The 16288-nt window shown below is 40.6% G+C and overlaps 1 protein-coding gene across 3 annotated transcripts in view; it reads left to right on the forward strand.

The window, feature by feature from the left end:
• HMGCLL1 (3-hydroxy-3-methylglutaryl-CoA lyase like 1) overlaps positions 1–15867 on the forward strand; it is a 197250-nt gene extending 181383 nt beyond the window's left edge. For all 3 annotated transcript variants that reach the window (XM_075554054.1, XM_075554055.1, XM_075554056.1), the window contains 2 exons: positions 11242–11367; positions 15766–15867. In XM_075554054.1, the coding sequence (XP_075410169.1) occupies positions 11242–11367; positions 15766–15867 (228 nt within the window). The remainder of the gene's footprint in view (positions 1–11241; positions 11368–15765) is intronic.
• The last annotated feature ends 421 nt before the right edge of the window (positions 15868–16288 follow it).

The following is a 16288-nucleotide window of genomic DNA, read 5'->3' on the forward strand; positions in this document are numbered from 1 at the left end:
GAGTGTTCTGATCTGTTAATGATGCCCGACTTGCCACTGAACAGGGAGTAGAATCTCATTTGTGAGTAATTGCCATCTCTGTTGTTGCAAATATTGACTAAAAGGAACAAATCGAGAAGAAATATTTTGGGGAAATTAGCATATTCAAATATGTTTATCCTACAAGTACATTTGTTTCCCCTCTGCACATGTAATTTAAATACCAAAATAAATACCACTACCAGAGATTTTTTTTAATTAAATAAAATATTGTTATAGGTTTTTTAAAGAAAAATTTTTATTAAATAAATAAAGCAGTCGTTTTTAAACTTAGAAAAATTCCATGTGTTCCTTAGGAATATAGTAACTTCAATATTGAACATTTACATTTCACTTGCTATCTTGCAATCATCAATAGCTAGCAGATAGCAAATTTTGAAAAATGACTTTTTCATTCATCTTGTACATGTTTCTCACTTTCATTTGGGGAATAAGAATTTACAGTACAAAAATAAAAGGTGAAATGATACTCCTATTTGGTAGCTCAGCTTAGTGGCGTAAATAATCTAGCTATCCACGCACCACATAGGAATAATAGTTTTTGGAATTCATCTAAAAGGAAAACCATTAAAGAAAAATCGTCCCACTCCTGAGGGTGTGGGGAGCGACCCTTCTCCTGGACACGGTCATCCAATTGCCTATTTGAAGAGCTCAAGTGGCTGTCCCAACCTCACCGCCTTTATCACGGCCTGGCCCACGGGGCTGGTTGAGAGCTGTGATCAGGATTTTGTGGAAGGCAGGGGTCAAGGACCCTTAATCACGTGAGTCCTGACTTTGCTTTATTTCCAGGAAGCTTTCGTTCTCTGAGCACTGGAGAAAATTCATTCTCCTTCCAACTTAGCAAGCAACTTCCCAGGGACAAATGCAGTCCGGTCGGTGTAATTTCCCATGCTTGTGTGTTAGGCTGCTGCCTTCACGGTTAGCGATTTGGAACCACCAGCTGCTCCATGAGAGAAAGCCCAGGCTTTCGAATCCAGCACAGAGCTTCGGTCTTGACACCACTGGGTGTTCCTACCCCGTCCGACAGGGTCTTGCCCAGTTGCAATCAACTCCAGGGGCAGTGATCTTGGAGTTTGGGAAGCTCTGTGAGAACAGCACTTTGCCTGTGGCATATAAAATGTGCGTAATAAACATTTTAATGCCCAAAGAGGAGTAAATAAAAATACACTGAGTAAATCAAACCATGGTTTCATGATTCATGAACCATGGTTTTGACTTTAGCTTACTTAGCTTCTTTACTTTAAAAGCGTAAGAAATATTTATTTGAATAATAAAACTGTGTGTGCTATTTTCTTCCGTAGGCACTGAGTTGTATTGTGAACCCTGGTTCTACTTACTGGATTTTGGTGCTACATTGCCACCTTGTGTTTACTCATATAAATATGCTGATCTTTTTAAAACATTGCAGTGGGTTTGTACTATGTGGGTTAATAAGGAAGCCTGGTATGGTTGTCGGAACTCTGGTGGTAGTTATGCATTTGCTAACTGCAAGGTCTGCAGTTCAAAACCACCAGTCATTCCATAAGAGAAAAAAAAAAGAGTTAGAGTCTCAAAAACCCACTGGGGCCAGTTCTACCGTGTCCTACAGGGTCATGGTGAGTAGGAATTGACACAATGGCAGTGGGTTTGGTTTTTGTTGGTGTTGCGGTGAGCTAGGAATTCAACTGCTAACCACAAGATTGGTGGTTCAAACCCAGTAATTGTTCCATTGGAGAGAGATGTGACCATTTGCTCCCTTAAACATTTACAGTCCCTCAAACATATAAAGTGTCATGATTAATTGGAGTCGATTTAATGGCGGTGGGTTTTTTGCTTGGGTGTAACTCACTCTTTAGTACACACACATACAGACACACAAATACAAGGAATCTAAAAGTAGAGCTTGTATTTGGAGAGGAGAGGTAGAAAGTATGGTAGCTACATAATCTGATGTCAATTTGGGACTTGAGAGGATAAAGAGTTAAGGGGTGGGGTCTTGTCTGTCAATCAGGTCATATCCAATGAGGCCTCTGTGTGGACATGGCCTTCCCTTGAAGGCTCCTTGGAACTCCTGGATTTCCTCCTTAGAGGTGGGAGACAGACTCTCTCTCTCTTGGCTCACTTCCTTGGAGAGACTCTACTGACAACACTCACCCCTGAGAAGCACTCTACTGACAAATCATATGGCACTACAGTGATTGACCCCATGCCCTGGGAAATGGAGAAGCTACATGGAGACCCCTGCCAGCACTGAGATGCTTACAATGCCACCGGATCCAAAGACTTTCTACCCACTGGCCTGTGATCATCCTGCACTAGGCATCATTGCATGTGGGGCAGGGCAGGAGGAAGGTAAAAGGAAACAGAGGAAGGACCTAGGAAGCAAAGCAATGGATAGAGGTATAAAGATAGCAGTGTATATATATACATATATTAATCCACAAAAATACAGGTGTTGGCCTATGTACATATATTTATATGGCAATACACTGAGGTAGTGGATGTATTTCGGGCCTCTGGTCATACCCTCCCTCAATACAAGAATATTTTGTTCTAAAAAATTGGCTGTCTGAGAGTTTCACCCTTCTAACACAATCACTGAAGACGAATGAGTGCATAAGCAAATGTGGGGAAGAAGGCAGATGGTGCCAGTTATTAAAAGATATCACATCTGGGGTCTTAAAGGCTTGAAGTTAAACAGGCCACCATTCAGCAGAGAAGCAACAAGCTCACATGGAAGAAGCACACCACTGGTGCGATCGTGAGGAGTCATTGGGACCGGGTAATATGCATCAGCAGCCACATAACAAACAAACAAACAGAAACATATTGTTGAGAATGAGGGGGGTTGGAGCAGAGATCCAAAACCTATCTGTAGACATTGGAACAAATCGCCCCCAGAGGGGCCACAGGGAAGGGATGAATCAACCAGGGTGCAGTAAACATCAATGAAACATACAATATCCCTCTGGTTCCTTGAGGCTTCCTCACCCCCCACTACCATGACCCCGGTGCTGCTTCTCACTTCAGACTAGACCGGAACACGTACACAGGTATAGATAAGAGATGGGAACTCCTGACACACGGAATCCAGGAACAGGAGTGGTAATAGTGATATCAGAAGGGTAGGGGTCAGGGGGTGAGAGGAAGGGTGAAAGGGGGAACAAGTCCAGTGATCTACACATAACCATACACCCCTCTCCAGGGGGCAGAACAACAGAAAACATGGGGGAAGGGAGACAGCAGTCGGTGTGACAGATGAAACTAAAAGCAATTTATAATCTATCAGGGGATTATGGGGATGGGGGGAGGAGCTGATACCAAGGCTTCAATAGAAAGTAAATGTCTAGAAAAGAATGAAGGCGACATATGTACAAATTCACCTGATGCAAGCCAGGTATGTATGGGTTGTAACAAGAGTTGTAAGAGTCCCCAATAATATGATCTTTTAATAATTTTTTAAAATACTTAAAGCCTTGTGAATAGCAGCCTGTGCATAGATCAAGAAGAATTCATTCAAACAGAAATGGAACATTTTTCTGTTTTTAAATTAAGAAAAGTGTGCCTCAGGGTCTGTCTTTTCATCATACTTTCTGATCTGAATGCTGAAGATGATAGACGAAATGAAGAAGAAAGAGGCATCAAGATTTGAGAATGTCACTTGCTTATGAAAGACCAAGGACCCAAACCTCCAGTATGCATTACAACTCAGTATAAAGACAAACAGAAATCCTCACAAATGGACCAGGAGATAACATTGTGATAAACGGAGAAAGAATTAAAGTTGTCTAGGATTTCATCTTCCTTGGAAGCACAAATATTTATGGAAACAGCAGTCAGGAAATCGAGTGACATTGCATCGGGCAAAGCTGCTGCACAAGACACTCTCAAAGGGGTCAAGAGCAAGGATATCGCTTCAAGAACTAGGGTGTTAGGTATTTTACCTCAGTCACCTCATATGCATATAAAAGTTGAAAACTGAATAGGAAACAAGGAGAAGAATCAGTGCATTTGAATTATGGTGCCGGGGAAGAATATTAAAAATACCACGGATGATCAGAAGAACTGGTATGTATGTTGAGATAGTTAAGGTTTATGTGGGATTAACTGAAGGGCAGAAAGTTAAATGGCTTGGTGAATGCTTCTAGTTCTTGGGTCTCTTGCTTTCTGATGGTTGGACCAGGGTGCAGCTGCCTTAGCCAGTTCCCTGCTTCAGCTGGCAAGGCTCACATCCTGCAAGACATCCCTGAGGAGAAGCTGCATGGACCTACCCCGATGCAGTCCTGGATGCTGGAACAGCGTGTGGAGACCCCTGCCAGCACTGAGATGCTTATACATTCACTGACTCAGCTTTCCTCCTGCAGTTGGCATCATTGTGTCTGTTTTGTGAGATGGAGGAGGACTTTGTAGATTGTTGTCAGACATATGGGCTAATGTTGGACTTGTGGGATTGGACAGCACTGGGTTGGGATGCTTTCTTAATGTACACTTACCCTTTCTATTAAAAGAACTCTCTCATTTACATATGAGTTTCTGTGGATTTGTTTCCCTAGTTTACCCAGACTACCACTCATGTCTTGAAAAAAGTATACCCGAATGCTTCTTGGAATAGAGATGGAAAGACTTCATCGTACTTAATTTATACATGCTATCAGTAGATGTTTGTCCCTGGAAAGGGGGATCATGCTTGATATGATGGTTAGATTTTCTGTCAGCTAGGTGGGCCAGGATTTTCTCATGAAAGGATCGAATCTGGTGTGGTCAGTTCCATGATGGGATTTTCTTTGCAGCAGCCAAGCAGTTGGGAGAATAGATGGTCCCAGCCTTGGTACAGCTGAGGGAGGGTTTATACTGGGCATGTCCTTTCCTAAGTATGAAGAAGCTAGACGACTTCCACTGCTGTATTTGGATCCTACACCTGGTTCATCCAACTCCTGTCATATTGCCTGCCAATCCCAGGAGCTGTCACATGCTGATTTTCATTCAACCATCTCACATTAATTCACCTTGACATCCACCAGCCTGTGATCATGGACTTCATCTTCCTGCTTCCTGTTCATCAGCTCCTGCAGCTACAGGACTCGGGAGAAGCTTTCCGTTGACATGTGACTTGAACTGAACTCTCCTTGCTCATTGCTACAACTGTCTGAGCCAGTCCTTGTTGTAAATCTCTTTCTAGATGCACACACATATGACTTTGGTTTTGCTTCTTGTGAGAAACCAGCCTATTACACATGGTAAAATGGAAGAGCGTCCAATACAAGGAAGACAGTCGTGGAAATAGATTGACTCAGTGACAGCAATGGTAGCTTTGAGTGGAATAACCATTGTGAGGATTGCACAAAATCAAGCAGTCTTGTGCATACGGTCACCATTAATCAGACTCAGCTTGATGTCACCTAGCAACAAGAGCAACATGTATCATAAAGAACTAAGGGGAAGAAGAATGATCCTAGTTCATTCTTAGGATCCCTGGAAATGTCGTGATTATGTATTGTCTGTAATCCATGGGGTCGGCAGTTCAAAACCACCAGCAGCTCCACAGGAAAAAGACTTAGCTTTCTACTCCAGTAAACAGTTATGATCTCAGAGGTCCCCAAGCGGTGGGGGTGTCACCATAAGCCAGCGTGGACTCGATGGCAGTGAGAGTCAGTGGTTTGCTCCCAATTTTCATCTTTCTTTTTAATGGAAGGAAGAAGTAGATGTGATGAAACATTTATTCAAATAATTTGTAAGGCTACAACTTGAAACTTGTGAAATAACTTGTTTAGAAAGTTAAATTTAGTATATGCCTGCATTATCAATTTAGTAGAATTCTTTCTGGATAACTGCAATTTAGTAGAGAAGAGAATTTAGAATATTTTACAAAATGAGAACTATTGAAGAAGTACTATGTTGGATTATTTTTCATTTCTAAAAGAGGATCCGTAAAAGAATTTATTATTTAATATTTTTCTTCACATGCAAATTCTACTTGAATAAACTCTCTCTTAATTTGCCTACATCTTGGGTGGTGAAAGCAGCTAATGCATTTGAATGCTAATTGAAAAGTTGGAGGTTGGGGGTTCGAGGCTCTTGTGAAGAGAGATTTCCTATGGAGCACAGTGTTACTCGGACACACAAAGGAGGGTCCTGATCCCTAATCAACTCCATAGCAATGACTTGGTCTATTCCTCAGATTTGCTTAGATATTAAACCCACGTGTTCTGTGGAAATGTTCATAGTAGTTCTGTAGGATAGAGAACTGTTCCTCTGAGTTTGGACTTTGACTAGTTCTGGGAGGAGAAAGTCTTATCTGTCTTGCTCAGAGTGGACTAATGGTTTTGAATTGCTGATCTTGTTAATGCTGCAGCATGTTACCCACCCTGCCAATGAGGGCTCCGAGAGAGGCTCTGAGTCAGAATGAACCTAATCGCAGTGAGATATGATGTGGAAACAGAGTTTAGTGAAGGAGAATCCTTGCTGAAGCTACTCTCTCCTAGGAAATAAGGAAAGGCCACTTTTCCAGCTAGCCTTTTACCTAGACTACGTCTATTTTTCCCAGATTATGTCTGCATATTAGCTCTTTAGTTTTGAAACCTAGACAAATTCATTAGTTGCAAAATGATGTTAACTAAGAAATTCAGAGTATTGGGTTTATGTATTCTTATTCTGAAATATTTGTTGCAAATCTACTGCATACATTATCAACTTAAAAATGAGCTAAACACAAAGCCCAATGAACCCTTTTATATAGTATATCATCTATATCATGTATTGTTGTTTGATTTTTAGAAAATGAGAAGTTGACTGTGTATATTATAATATTCTCTAACCCATTTATTTCCTTTACCAAAGATTCACATTTTTTATTATTCTCTTTTATAGGTACATCATAATCCAGAAACAACCAAAAATCATTTAGAGTAGCTTTATTATGCTCCACTTTGAAATATTTGGGTTGCTATCAAACATTTATCCTTGAAAATATGTGCTTTGTTGTGTATAGGTAGGGGTGTTTTTGTGTGTATGGCATACAACACACATACACTCTATATTCACCCATCTGTATTTCTTAATTTTTCCTTATGGTATTATGGAGCCATGATGACTCTGTGGATTATGCATTGGGCTGCTAACAGGACGTCAATGGTTCAAACCCCACCATCTGCTCTAAGGGGGGAAAAAAGAGTCTGTGTTCCTGTAATGATTTACAGTCTCAGAAATCCTGCTTAGCATCACTGTGAATAGGAACCAACTCAACAACTATGTTTTTTAATTGTTTATGTAGGATGCATGAAATATTCTTAGGGGTAAAATATTGCTAAGAAATTATTAAATTGATGCATAATTGTAATTTAAGATTAACTAGTAATTAATTGCTTACCTAGGGGAAAATTTAATGTATGCTTCTATATATTTACTGTGCTTGCTTGTTTAACATTAACTGCCACAACACTGCTCTTTCTGTCCTTTGAAATAGAATTTCCTGGGAGAAATGTAGGACAAGCATTGGAATGCTAACAGAGAGGCTGGCAGTGCAAACCCACCAGCCTGGAGGGAGAAAGAATTGTTTCTTTAAAGACTTACAGTCTCATTAATGCAAAGGGTATCCATTAGTTGTAATCAATTCCATGACTGTTTTTATTTTGTCTTGTTTTATACACATACACAAAAATCCACAAATCGTTACCCGAATGAATTGGCAGAAACTGATAGTACTCATAAAGAGCCTTGTTTAAGATAGGCCATGTTGCTAACATTCTGGAAGTTCTCCTTATGTCCATTCTCATTCACATCAGAAAAATAACGATTATTCTAATCTCTAGCAATATTGATTGTCTACTTTATTGCTTTATGTAAAATGGACCTAGATGGTTGTACATTTTTGAGTCTGAAAGCTTTTACACTATCTTTTTTTAGGCAAGCTGTCCAGTGTTGACGATGTAGTTTTCCGGTTGCTCTGTATAATTTTATTGCTAACACTGTTTAAATGACAGTTAAATGACTGTAAGTGTAAATATCACAGTGTAAGGTACCAGTGTTACACTTTTCTCTCACAATCGTTAATTTGACATGATCGTGGCTGCGTTTTCCTGCCGCAGTCATTAATTATGGTTGGTCAATACTGACGCTGGCTGTTTGATCTTGTGAGGGGCAGTTGAGTCCATTCTGATGTACAGTGACCCTCTGCACAGCAGAGCAAACCCTGCCTGGCCTTGCACCGTCCCCACATTGTTTTTGTTTGAGCCCATTGTTGCAGCCACTGTGCCAAACCATCTTTTTGCTGCCCCTCCACTTTTTCAAGTATGATGTCCTTCTCCACGCTCTGGTCTCTTCTGACATGTCCAAAGTACACGAGACGATGTAGCTCCATCCTTGCCTCTAAAGAGCATTCTGAGTGTACTCCTTCCAGGACAGATTTGTGTGATCTTTTTGTAGACCATGGTACCTTCACTATCCCATCACCAGCACCGTAAATCAAATGTGTTTATTCTTTTTCAACCTGCCTTATTCATTGTCCAACTTTCACACGTATATAAGGTGATTGACCAATACCATGGCTTGAGTAAGGGATTGCTTAGTCTTTAAAGGAACCTCCTTGCTCGCCGGCACTTCAACGATGACTGGTGCAGCAGATTTACTCTGGCAATGCGTTGTTTCCTCTCCTGACTGGAGCTCTCATGAGCAATGATTGTGAATTCAGGCAAGACAAAATCTTGGACATCGATAATCTAGAGATTCTCTAAATTAATAGCTAACTTACATTCTGGATTGATTAAAAAACAAAAAATAGATGAGACATAAATGATCAAGCCTAGTGATACATAAGAATCCTCAGCGGGGCTTTTACAAAATGCCAATGTCAGGCTGCATAATAAAATTAGAATTTAATTGTTCTGCAAAGTAGCTTGAGAGTTCATCATTTTTAACAGGAACCCAAATAATTCTGGTAGTAGTCAGAGTGGAGATTCACTGCAATTTCTGCCTCCTCGGAGCTAATAAATGCCACTGAATAGATCTGTCTAATCCCATAGGTGGATGTCAAGGCAGATCCTCAGAAATGAGCCAATGTCTTCATATTTATCTTTTCTCTCTACTAGGCACGAACAGAAATTTCACAGCGGGAGCATAATTTCTTCCAATTACTGTTTTGATCCACCCCTAGCGGGCCAAAGCTTTAGCTAGCCAGTCCTTGGCACCTGAATATGATTGCATTTTTGAGATCATTATTTGAGAGAGATCGCAGTCATGGAAGCAAAGTCATAGAAACCACCTCAGGCTTAGAAAGATAATGAGGGGAATTTGAAGTTTATAAGCAATCTGTATTTTTAAACGTGTCCTTCAACCCAAGAACCCCAGATTATTTCAACAGTTTTGCTCTTGTGAGTCCCTTGCAATTTTCTTACAAGAGCAAATCTCAAAGAGTGGCTTGTACAGCCTCCCAGCCTGCCGACTGACCGATCGAGAAGCCAACTGAAAGAGAGCCGGATCACCCAACGTGGAACAATTTGAGCAACCAACCACATAAAGCAATAGTGGGTATTAAAAATAAATGATAAAATAAATAAGTGGGAGAGGATAAACACACTTTCCATACAGAATTCTAAATACTATCTCTAGATATTCCTACTCTCCTGAGTATGGCCTGTGCATGGTGACTTCCTTTCAAAAGTATGCCTGGACCCTTCCTAAGAGTGGGAGGATGGCGCCTGTAGAACTTTACAGCTGCAAAACCCGGCAAAAGCACCTCAGCCGGGTGATCAAGTTTAATAATAGCATGCATCCTTGATGAACCAAAGGCCAGACTCACTGCCATCAAGTCCATAGCAACTCATAGCGAAGCTAGAGGACAGGGTAGAACTGCCCCGGTGAGCTTCTGAGACTGTCACTGAGACTGTCACTGTAGCTCTAACAGGACTACCAAGTTCTGCCTTTCTCCCATGTCCTTGATTGATATGATTAAAATAACACTTTGCCACCCTGATCTTGTTCCCCCCCAACCTGTAATCCCCGTCTAATCGGGGAAAAGGCGTCAGATAAATTTTCAGTTTTCACAGTTCAGGAATACTATGGCCCTCTTCTTCAGCTAGTCTATGAATTTCCCAAGGACCTCCAGAATCTTTATCAGGTCCCGTTGTGGGTGTCTTTTATAATTTCTTCAGGATACACGACTCTGCTATGTTGATATTCCCAAGTATCTAATAGTTTATCAGCAGTCTGTTCCCAGAGGCCAGAGCATGAATTCTCTGGAGCCCCAGATATCCTTTGCCAGATAATGACCTTGTAAAATCATCTGACTCCTCTGCACTTGGGCTTCCTCATAGAGATTTGAGGATGATATCAGAGTCTGAATCCAGACCATGGCAGTAAAGTTGTACAATAAAGCGATTCACATGAATGTTTGGATTCTCAGAGAACACAGAGCTAATGTTTACATGTTACTTCGCCTATTAAAGTATAAAGCAACATAATGGAGGAGTTTGAAATACTATGAGAATGTCTAAAATGTGACATGGAGAAATGACATGAGACCATGTTGTTGGACAAACAGTACTGGTAGACTTGCTGGATGCAGGGTTATCCCAAATCTTCAATTTTAAAAAATGTATATACCATCTGCTCTACCCAATAAAACATGGATGCCTGTGAGACTCAGGGCCTTTATTAGTGGTGAGCATTTGCCTTTTCATTGTCTCTTCATGGATTACTTTGTATGCAAAGCAATGACTCAATAACAAGGGAATGAGTTGAATGATTGAATTGAGCTCTATTTCATAAACAGTAACTTTCAGTGCCACATGCACTAGTCTTCTGAGACACCTTGAATTTGAGCTGCAACGGGTGAGGCTGTCTCTTGTGGCTCATGTAGTACTTTTAGGCTAACTCTAGAGAATTGACCTGCAAGTGAATTTATATCGTGATTCACCATATGCAAGTTGTGCAGCTATCAAGGAATCGCACCATTTTATTTTGATCTAAGATTACTCCAATTCCTCTCTAAATTCCTCTTAAATTGAGCATATCTGTTGTCTTTTATACTGGTAGAAATTTTGCTAACATAAGACCCAATGGCTATTTACACTCAGGACAGGGACTCTGCCAGCTAGCATCTGGTGAGTAAGTAAATCTGTTTGGATAACAGGTTTAGATTGTGCTTTTATGCACTCTGGCACAGGTTAAGTAAAAATTCAACAATTTATGTGTCATGAATACACAAATCTTAGGTGTTTTGTTTTCCAGATGGGGATTAGCGTAGTGGACTCTGCGGTATCCGGATTAGGGGGTTGCCCGTATGCAAAAGGTGCTTCTGGGAATGTTGCCACTGAAGATTTGGTGTATATGCTTAATGGCCTGGGGCTCAACACAGTAAGTCACTTTCACGTATTTTAATACCCATTGTTCCTTGCAGCTCAATTTGGAATGCTTCAGAAAATGCGGGAAGCGTTTTTGAGGTTAAAGTTTCACTGTACGCTCTATGTTTGCTAGCATGCACTGTGGAATATGACAATGGACGCTATTGTGGGGCTTTATAGCATAACATCACTATACCTCAATTGCAAACAACACGGGCAGTTAACATCTTTACAGTGCCGCATGGCTTCCAAAGTGTTTCTCCATCTTATACCTGATTTAACGCCACGTACTAGACCTTCTGTCATTCCTGTGGTGCTTGTTGGTTTTTGCTGTGTTTTTATTTGCATGGACATTTAATTTGGAGGAGTCTGAAATCTGGATTTTTCTCACAGTGACAAGTAGGGCTTCTGGAAAAGATACAAAGACACAATTATCAGTGGAAGATGTTCACTTAATTAGCATATTAGCATGTGAGACATTTAAATGGCACCAATAATCTCTTTTTAATAACTACCTGAAAAGCCATAGGCTTTGTCACAACATCCAACATACTGGTGAACATAAATTGCTACTCTGTAGAGCAGATTACTGTTTAAGAGAGGAGGGGGGATAAAAAGACAAGCTATTCATAGATGGTGGTGGTTGTTGTTGTTATGTGCCTTCTTAGTCAATTCGGACCCATGGCAGGCCCACGTGACAGAGTATAACTGTCCCACAGAACTTTCTAGGCCATTTATATGCAGGGAAGCTGATCATTTGGCTTTTCGTTCATGGTTTATGTCACAAGTCTTTCAGTTAGTAGTCTGAGTTCTTCACCCAAGAACCACGGGGCTCTTCCACAGATGATTAGACATTCGGAATATTTTCCGTGATGTAAAAGCATCATCTAGACTCCAAAATTAAAAATGTCCCTGCCTACCTTTCCTGTCTCTCCTCTGGTCTCATTCTACTTGCGTTGATGGGTATCTGTCATTACACTTGCTCATAGTTCTGGGCCATTCTGTTCCTCACCTCAACCCTTTGCTGATGCTTTCCCCATTGCATGGAATGGCCTACCCACCATCCTTGACTTCACTTCCAATGGAAACATCACTAGCCTCAAAATATCTTCTATCATCTTCTTGATGACCTGCCAGTCCTAAGTGTAGTCAATGCCTCTCCCTGGTGTGTCCATGCTCACTAGGATCTCTGCCTGTGACTATATTATGATGGTTAAAGCTGTCTTGTTTATGTGCCTAACGTCCCCTGTCACCAGAAAGCAATTAGGATAACTTTTTCATATTTTCTGCCTGTTGGCCTCTGTGTGTGTGTGTGTGTGTGTGTGTGTGTTGTGTGCCATTGATTTGACTTAGAGTTGGAGTTATTCTGTATGGCAGAGAACAACTTTCCCACAGGATTTCTTGGGCTGGAGTACTTTATGGAGAAAATTCCTAGGTCTTTTCCCACCAAGAAGCTGGTGGATTCTGATTGCATAGAGTTGTTCAATGAATGTTTATTGAAAAAAAATTCACTTTCACTAAGCACCCAAAGCTATTGTCTATCCTCTCTAGTGATTAATATAAATGCTTTTATTTATGAAGTAACTTTGTGATTTTAAAAGTTCATGACCAGCATAGAAACTAAAGAGATACAAGTTTGTTTTTGAAGGTTTAGTTCATGAACTAAATTTGACTGTCCTAACCAAACCCTCTGCCATCAAGGCAGTTTCAACGCATAGCAACCCAATAGACAGATACAAACTTGCTGGGCTTCCCAGACTAACCCTTTATGAGAGCTGAGAACTTCGTCTTTCTGCTATGGAGCCATGGTGGGTTTCAGCCAGTGTCCTTGTGGTTAACAGTTTCATACTTAGTACCCTGATAGATTGGGATGCAAACGCAAGTTATCATGTTTGTTTCCTGAAGAATTTCACAATTCAAGGAGGCTTGTTACATTTAGTTGCAGCCACCATCCCACTAGGTACCCGAGCCAGGATTCTCTGGACTGTAGTGTCAGGGAAATTCTTTTGTCCTTTCAATTAGTACGAGCCACTGATTTAACTTTTTAAATGTTTTGGAAGGTAGACCCTATCTTATCGTCCTGACTGCGACTGCACCAACACAGGTCTTCCTTACTTATTTTTATTAGGCTTTCAGTCTTCAAACTGGTCTGTTGGCTTCCAGATTTGCCTTTAAATCCACTCCCCAAGCAGCCAACAGAGGGTTTCCTCTGTAATGCAAATTCTCACTTCCTGGAAAGCACAGGTGTGCCTTATCACAAAATCTGGTCTATTTGTCCTTCTCAGTTGTTTCTATCCATTATTTCCTAGATGTGCCATGATATTTCTTACCTATCTTTTACTCTCCTCTCTGTCTGCCATGCCCCTCTCATCTTAGTTCCTCTCAATGACGCATACACGCCACACGTAGGTCTCCTGACCCCTCCTTCTTTCCCTCCTCTGACAAGCTCCTCCCACTGTCTTCTTCACCCCGCGCTGACGGCCCCACATTTCTGCCCTCATGACCACCTGGGCACAGTGTCTGTCATTGGCTTTAACTACAGTACAAGCTTTTTTTTTAATTTATGGCTATGGGTTGTCTGCTGGACCATAAATTCTCTGAAAAGAGGGGCATAATCTACTTAACGTTCTAAAAATCTCAGATTCTATCATGGTACAGGAGACATCTTTAAGCAACTAATAACTGCTTTAAGGGCAAATGCAGTGTGAGATCATAAGGCTACCTATTCCTTAAATAACTTGTTAGGAAAAAATCCCAAACGAAATTATTCTTCAGTGTGCTTTTACAACTGTAGAGTTGTTAAAGATAAAACTCTTGGAAATTAAGAAAGGCACTGGAGATGGAGATCCTCCTAGGATGTCTTGCTAAGTGTTAATATCTGAAAGACACAGGTAACTTACGACTTTTACATTTTATGTATCATTTGGCTAAAGAATACTAAATCCAAATGTGTCTGACAAATACTTTATCTGAGGATATTTCAGTGACAAGATTAAATTTCACAAACCAACAGAAATGCTAGTACCCTAAGAAAAATTTTATAATAAAAAAGAAATTCTAAAGCTTAACAAGTATCAGTTCATAGAATATTATTTTTCCATTCTTTAATTAAAAGATGAAGTTAATGTCAAAGAAGTTCTTAGTACTTAGGTCTCTGAGTATCTCTAGAGAGAAGTCATTGGTATATTGAAATGCTTCTAATTTCTAATGTGATGTTTTTTGTTATGAGTATGTGTTTCAAAAAATAGATTAATGTAAGTTTTCAAGGTTATTTTTAAGCTAGAATGATGGAATCTGTTCAGGTTTTTGCAACAGTGTTCCTGGCCTGTACTGAGGAAGAGTCTAGCATTTTATAAAATGCTACGTGAGCAAATCTCTGCAGAACGCACAGAATACTCTACCGCCACTGGGGACAGTGTGGGTGCTGCATGGAGACTGAGGGGGTGCCATTCCATGATAGCAAGTTACACCAGGCCCAAAATATGGGGAGCATACTCTGAACTTGGCCTTCATATTCAATTTGAGCCATGTCATCCATGGATTTACATAAGCCTTTGCTGATCCTATTTATGCTTTCACATGGTACAACTACTCATGCAAACATGCTCCAGATGTGTACTAAATACTACTTCATTTACATATTTGCCCTACATCTACCTCCTTCAATATTATGTCAGAAATTGTGTTTCTGAACATGAAAAACGCATATACATTCACCTTTATGAGCTTGTTTAAATTGAGTTCTCAAGATTATTTCTTGGTATAGTAAAGAGTTTTTATTGGGTTGCTGTTTGCTTTTAAAAAAACTTTTCCCCCAAGCAGTTCTTATCTATATATCACTCCAAACTATTGTGTTCATGTTCCACTGCTGAAATCTTGCATATGATTGCTTGTCCAGGGTCCTTTTGAGTCTGAATCCGAGCCTGTTCGTGTAGGCAGCTCACAGTGAGTTGTGAACCTAGAGAGTGGCCTTTGCACCGGATGGAGGACACTGGAAAGGCCTGGTGGCATAGTGGGCGATGTGCTGCGCTGCTGGCTGCACGGTTAACAGCGGGAAGCCGCCAGCCGTCCAGGGGAGGAAGACGAGACTTTCTGTCCCATAAACACCTTCCCTCTCAGGGACCCACAGAGGCAGTTGACCGCCGTGTGCGTCAACTTCCATGTCATTGAATTTGGGTTTGATATTCAGGTGTCTGATAGTTTAACACAAGGGTAAGGTACATGATATGTTTTACTAGAGCAGAAGAATAGAAAAGATGCCACAACACACTTTAGGTATTGTCCAAAAGTCCATAATAGAAAACACGTGGGTTCGCACTTTTAAATGGCTAATGACTAATAAAAGGATTCTGTTTGTCTTCTTTCTCTCTACTCTCCCTTGCCTCCTGGTCTCCCTTCTTTCTCTCAACAGGGAGTGAATCTCTACAAAGTCATGGAAGCTGGTGACTTTATTTGCAAAGCTGTGAATAAAACCACAAACTCAAAAGTCGCACAAGCCTCCTTCCGTGCTTAATTTGAATGACTTTGTGACAAGGTTGAGAAGGTTCCTTTCAGCTACATATATTCATCTGAAAGTCATTACTGTCAACCTGCTTTGAAATGCGAAGTAATAGACAAGAGGGAAAAGAAGAAATGCTTTTTCAAAAAGAATATGGCTTGATGGGTTATGAAGGCAGAGTCGGCAGGTAAATTGCAAGACGGGGATGCGTAATAAAACTTGTAGACATGCTTTTGAATTTGAGAGAAAAAGAGTCTTCTCTTTTGCTCTTATAGAAATAACTTTTTAATTTAGTAGAAGTGAAAAATTGACTTCAGATTTCCCTGAGTATCAAATACCGTGTTAATACTTAATCAAGTTGGTTTAGTACCGTGTGCATACTGTGAGTCGCTTATGAGCCCCACATAGTGCGTAGTGTGTGGCCTCGGCAGTGTGC

Source organism: Tenrec ecaudatus, chromosome 7 (assembly GCF_050624435.1).
Source record: "Tenrec ecaudatus isolate mTenEca1 chromosome 7, mTenEca1.hap1, whole genome shotgun sequence".
Classification (NCBI taxonomy): Eukaryota; Metazoa; Chordata; class Mammalia; order Afrosoricida; family Tenrecidae; genus Tenrec; species Tenrec ecaudatus.